The following is a 6,529-nucleotide window of genomic DNA, read 5'->3' on the forward strand; positions in this document are numbered from 1 at the left end:
TAAACGAGTAAATAAATAAATCTTTAAAAAAAGAGGATAATAATAATAAACCTTTAAAAAAAAGAAAAAACAAACCTTAAACTGGTAGGTGCAAAACAAACGTACTGGCTAATATGGACCACAGTCACAGAAGTAGCTCCTGATTTCATACACAAATGGCTCCAACTGACATCTCAGTTGACGTCATGTGAATTAATCTCCTTCCTGTTTTTAGTTTCCTCTGGAAGCCTCTCAGGCAGGTCCTTTAGTGATGGAAACTAGGGGCTGGTCCAAGATTCTGTCCTATCCTATAGAATCCTTACTGGAAAGAGCTTCTTTTCCCAGTAGTCCCAGCAGAAGCCCTGACTTTGAGATTCATCACGGTTCATACACCGATTCCCTAAACCAGTGGCTGTGGCCAGGCTTGGGGTTTAGAGTTTAGGATGAGATGAAGCACATGAACTGAGGTAGGGATGGGGTGGTATCCAATGGAAATATAAGTTCTGTTACAAGGAGAAAGGGAAATGGATGTCGGACAAGCATAACAATAGATATCCACTAAGTAAAAGCAAAGAAAATTAAACAGAATTCTTGAAGATCAAATTTCATATAGTCTGAAATGCCTAAAGTAGCCTGAACTGTCCCTAGTGTACAACCCCCACTTCAAATTTAAACACACAAAGGACTCACACACACACTAACGTTTCTCCCTCATGCTTGTCAGGTACCATTGGCAGTAGGGAATTGTGGGCAACCCTTTTGTCCCTGACCATGATGATTATAGGCTTCCCTGATGGCTCAGACAGTAAAGAATCTGCCTGTAATGCAGAAGACCTGAGTTCGATCCCCTGGTTGGAAGATCCCTTGGAGAAGGGAACCGCAACCTACTCCAGTATTCTTTCCTGGAGAGGTCCATGGACAGAGGAACCTGACGGCCTATAGTCCATGGGGTTGCAAAGAGTCAGACATGACTGGAAACTAAACAACAATAACACAGCAGACAAGACAACTTTTACTCCCATTTCCTGGTCTGTTTCCTATTAACAAGATTTTAATTTCAGGGGCGCCGGTGTGTGTTGAAAGACTGTTGCAAAATTCTTGACAACACAGTATTACCCCCAGAAACTGTGGTCCCACCGTTCACCATCTTCTCAGGCTGCCCAGGTAACCCGTGGGTGTTAATTATTAAAACTAAAGTTTATTTTCTTTCACAAAAGTCATGCATGCATTTTCTGTCTCTTAACAGTATGTTAGTCTAGCTAACTGAAATACTCTACTGACACAGAGTACCTAGAAATGCTATCCAAAATATAACTTGTATCTTTTTACATGCATAATTAGATTCATAAGGAAATTATTAGGGATCAGAAGCAAAGTGGAAACTAAATGCAAACTTTCAAGGATGCTTCAGGTGATGCCATTTCTATAGTAGTATGGTTTAGGATTTGATGCTCATGTGGGATGAGAGATAAAGCCTCAGATCTACACAGGGCAACGAGATCCTCTTGAAGGGCTTTCCCTCAGTAAAAAGTTGATGGAGGATGAATCTGCCCCCAACACAGGAAAAGTACAAAGAAGAGTGTCTTTCTTGGCCTGAGCTCTGGGTGGAAAAAGAAAGTCTCTCCAGATGATGGCCTTACCCTCACAGTGGATGGGGGCTTGAACTTGTACTTCCAGCCTGCTCAGAAATGCCCTAACTGAAATATTACCATAAAACATGCCCAAAGACCAGTGAGAGCTCTGGGATACCCAAGAAAAGCAAATATATTGTCATTTGACCTTGGCCGATGGAATGCCCACAGGCAAAGTCCTTATGAGCTCAAGAGATGGGGATTACAGATGTGGGGAGACAAGCAATCCATGCTCATTGTAGAAAGCTTGGAAAACACCAGAAAGCAAAAAGAAAAAGAAAAACCTCACATTCCCCCACCCCCACCTCAAGACAGTCTCGTCTCTTCTACCTGTTGTTTTACTCAGTGGAAACCTCATAGAACATACAGAGGTACGTGACCGGTTCACAGATGGAAGATGATATGAAGAGAGAGATTTGACAGCATATGGTCTCTAACCACTGGGTGGTTTCATTGTTTTTCCAATGTAAAAAAAATCTCATTACTCAGATCATTGAATATGAATTTCAAAGAGACACATAAATCATCCACTAAGATTCTTTTGGGAGGAAATGAGCTATTCTGCACTTTCGTGCATCTCTGCATTTTCAGAGGAGGAAGAGACTCATTTAGTAATTCTCCCCATATTGAGTTCCCACTGTAAAACAGTTTAACAGTTCTTAGCAAGTGCTAGATCAGAACAGTCTTTATTGTTTTGAGTGGTTGTGAGACAAGCATCTGATCTGAGGTGAGAAGTATCTTGTTGGAAAAATAGTTTAATCTCCTCTGACTTATTCAAGGCCCTTAGAAGCAACTTATGATCTTTGAACATTGATGGCAGATTGCAGGAAAGCACTTCTAGGTATTTGAAATCCCAGTAAATTCTGTGTGTGGAGGTTCTGCCTGGGATCTTAGAGATCATTGTATAGGTGAGGAAACTGAGGCTTGGAGAGGTTGAATTGTCCAGGGTATCAGTGCTGGTTAGTGGGGAGGCTTTTATTTATTTATTTTCATTTGACTGCTCAGCTTTTGCAATCTCAGTTCCCCAGCCAGGCACTGAACCTGGGCCAGGGCAGTGAAAGCAGCAAATCCATTAGACCACGGAGCTCCCAAGACTCTTTGTTTAGAGTCTAGTACTTTTTTGCACTAGCAGGGTACTTCTCATGTTTATTTGTGTAGTTTCACAAACAAATGCTAACCATCTAGATACTACTGTTGACAACCTCCCTCTTTAATCAAGAGGCGTGGGGTGGCAGGAAAACCAGCATATTTTTGGAAGGCTCCCCAGAATGAAAGGCGAGGCATCCAGAAAGATTCTGAGTTAGGAACCAAAAACTCAGATGCCCACAGGAGCCAGACAAAGTATGTAAATAGTTGAAGTAATTGCTTATCATAGCTGTTTAAGCATACAGCCATGATATTATGTGAACTTCTTGTGTTTCATGAGAAGCTAAAAATCTGAATGTTTATGTAATACTTCTGAATTTTTAATTGTTGAATACCATTTTTAAATAGATTAAATACTGTACAGATTCAATATATATTTGGAAATCTTAATGTGCTGCTAATTTGTAAAATGTGCCTGTGAGAGTTGTGTATTTTTTTAAGACCATTTTTTCATTCCTGTTTTCTCTCTTTATGTATACAAGAGTATATGTGTGTGTGTTTGTATGTTTATGAGTATATGCATGTGTATTTATGTATGTGTATGTATTTGTGTATATAATATGAAACTTTTTATATATATAAATAGACTCACACTCTATTCTGTTAGGAAACTTGCTTCCTTAGTATATCTTGGGCATCTTTTCTTGTCAGTATGGAGCAATTTACCTCATTCCTGGCTACAGGGTTTGCATTGCATAATTATCCCATGGTATAACCAACCATCCTCTGGTATAATGGAGCAAAAAAAGTTATACTTGGTTTTTCATAATTAGAGATTTTACTGCATTAATGCTTTTGTATCTATATTGTGCAATTGGGCAAGATTATCTGTGGAATAAATTCTTAAAAGTTGGATTATCAGATCACAGGGTGTGAACTTTTAAGTTATGCTAGTTATTCCTACATTGCTCTTCAAACATCTGTGTGAGTTTATACAAATACCATACTGTGTGAGTGCCTCTCTCCTAGAAAGTCTTCGATAAGTTTCCCCCATCTTTTGTCTCTTTGGGCATTTCTGTTCTACTCCCATCTATGATTCAAATATGTATAACTGCTCAGGCCTTGGATTCAGTTCCATTGTATGAATATCAGGGCAGTTTCTCCCCTGAAGAGCGCTCACCTTGGCTTGCCCCACAGGCATCACCCCAGAATCCAGGGGATAGATGAATCCTTGCCTGGAACAGCCTCTGATGTAGTCAGATTTGCCTTAACTCTTCAGTAATGTACTAACTTCTTTTACTTGGAATATATTTCTACATTTTGAGAACAGTATTATTCCCACATCACCACCCCCCCACCCGCAACTCCCTCCACACACAGATTCATATTATCTTGAATATATGGTCAGGAAATATTCTGTTAGCACCAAAGATGGAAAACCTAGTATTTAGACATTTGCAGCTAAAGAAGGCTTCTAGAGGTTTCAGCAGAAGTCAGAGCTGCATGTGGGCCTCCTCTGGCTCCTTGTGGTTGACCAGGTCTTTCTTTCCCCAGGACTCTTCTCAGGGGAGCTCCCAGAATGTACCCAGGAGCTGATGATTGACGTCACCAAGAGCTACTACCAGAAGTTTTTGCCCTTGACACAGGTCTAATATCTCTGCCTTGTGTCTCGAATTCGCTTGAGCGCTAAGATGAACTTGGGGACAAAGTGAGCCAGACAGCATCTACGAAGAGCTCTTGTGTCTTTGACAACTCCCACCCTCTTCTCTTTTTTTTTTCCTTTGGTTTCATTCTTTAGAATTTCTCAGTCCTCCCAGGCTCTAAGCTCTTAAGACTTTAATAACAGAACAACTGAAGGGTTGTCTCCAAATGCTGTGCTTAAACTGTATCTGTTCACTGTCACTCTGTACCATGATGTGGGGAGCACAGACTCATCTGTTCCCAGCACTCCCACCCCTTGGCCCTGCGGACAGCCGGATGGAGCAGGGCACTCTGTCCCAGCAGGGAGGTTGTGTGTGGCCCGTGGCCATGAGCTGCCACAGTGAGCACCACTCGCAGGGGTCACTGTTGGCATCCCTGCTGCTCATACGGTTGGCCAGTTGCCACAGCTGCTTGTCATCTGCAAAAAAAACTGTTTGCCACTTTTCAGAGCCCGGATTCCTCTTGGCTACTAAAACTTGAAGGGAGGGTGGTTAGTATTTCTCTTCTTTCCAAAGTAACCTGATCATCTTAATTCGGGGTGAATAATTAAAGACTTTCTAGCATTCTGTTCTAGGGCCTTGGCTTTCACTAAAAGCTTAGTGAAAGCATCCAGAAAGCATCCCTTAGCATCCAGATTTTATTTTTGCAAAGTCCCAGGTTTAAGTCTCCCATGTGGATGGACTAGACTGGCAGCCACTCCTTGTCTCATGGTATTTGGGAGCAGCAGTGTATGCCTTATTTCACTGGAGATGTAGCATTTGTGACACTTGCTCCCTGGCCTGGAACCATTCAAACCACACTACATTTGCCATAAACCTCACAGTTCAGACCAAAATATCTATACTTGGGCCCAGTCTCATATGTACATGGGGGCCTCATAAAATCATTCTGGGGGCATGGAACCCCGAGGAGTAGACAGTTGCCAGTGCTATCCATATGTTCTAGGTAATATCTCAGCCCTTCCCATTCTGCTCTAGTAGGAAGACTTAGAAGTGAAGGCCTGAAAAGGTTGGCCTTGCTTGATGCTCTAGTGCTGCTGTGAATGGGGTAGGACAGTTCAGCCTCAAAGGTTAGAATCTAGCAGCAGCTGTCTTGATTTAACATCTGGTCTGGGGTTTGCAAAAAGAACTGTATGTCGTCATCTTTGCTAGTTCAATGTAAAACTGCTTTCTGGTTTCTTTATTTTTTATGTTTGTACATTAAAGACGTGACACATGAAACAAGTCATCTGAAGATGATCACTGTTCACCTCCAGCAATGGCGACCTGTCTTCCTCACTGTGTTCCTGGTGTCCTCCTACAGACTTTATGGTCCCTTGCCTACTTAGAGCTTACACCAGCCCTATAAGCTGGATGTTTTCGCCACTTTACTGGTGAGGATAAAAACTCAAAAATGTTAGATAACTTGGTCTGACTGGCATGGTGAAGGAGTCACACTCGTGTGTTTGGCTCCACAGCCCATGCTCTTAAGCTCTGTCCCGGTGAGATGGGGCAGTCCACTGCGTCCTGTCTCATGCCAGCAGTCTGTGATGGTTGCAGCTTTTTGGGGAGCCATATACCCCAGCTCCCTTCTCTTTTTGGACCGCCGAAAAGGATCTTGGAGTTGGCAGAGCTTAGATGTGCCCTTGGCTAACCTCTTGCTCCCGAGAGAAATTTTCCAGGGTGTGTCCGATAGATTCCCTTCCAGTGCGTGTTTGAATACCTCCAAAAGGAAGCTTGCCACTTGATGTGACTAACTGTCCGTTTTCTTCTTTTATTTGCTTATTTTATAACTGACATGATTTTTTGACTATCCGTTTTGTTGATGAACAACCAAAACTAAGAGAAAGTGGGGTGTTTATTTTCCTGAGCCTTTTAAAAATCTTTAGGTAATTTGAGCTGTTGTTGGTAAGTCGCAAAGTTATGTCCAACTCCTTTGCATCCCCATGGACTGTAGCCCACCAGGCTTCTCTTGTCCATGGGATTTCCCAGGCAAGAATACTGGAGGGGGTTACCATTTCCTTCTCCAACGGACCTTCTTTCTCTTCCTGACCCAGGGATTGAACCCGGATCTCCTGCATTGCCGGTGGATTCCTTACTGCTGAGCCCCTAGGGAAGCTCAAGTAATTTGAGTACACAATTCCAAAAATCCTA

At 42.3% G+C, this 6,529-nt stretch overlaps 1 protein-coding gene across 1 annotated transcript in view; it reads left to right on the forward strand.

The window, feature by feature from the left end:
* DCTN5 (dynactin subunit 5) overlaps positions 1 to 5,624 on the forward strand; it is a 28,726-nt gene extending 23,102 nt beyond the window's left edge. The window contains exons 5-6 of the mRNA XM_005697607.3: positions 1,041 to 1,143; positions 4,251 to 5,624. Of these exons, the coding sequence (XP_005697664.1) occupies positions 1,041 to 1,143; positions 4,251 to 4,348 (201 nt within the window). The 3' untranslated portion in view covers positions 4,349 to 5,624. The remainder of the gene's footprint in view (positions 1 to 1,040; positions 1,144 to 4,250) is intronic.

The sequence above is a fragment of the Capra hircus genome, chromosome 25, assembly GCF_001704415.2.
Source record: "Capra hircus breed San Clemente chromosome 25, ASM170441v1, whole genome shotgun sequence".
Lineage (NCBI taxonomy): Eukaryota > Metazoa > Chordata > Mammalia > Artiodactyla > Bovidae > Capra > Capra hircus.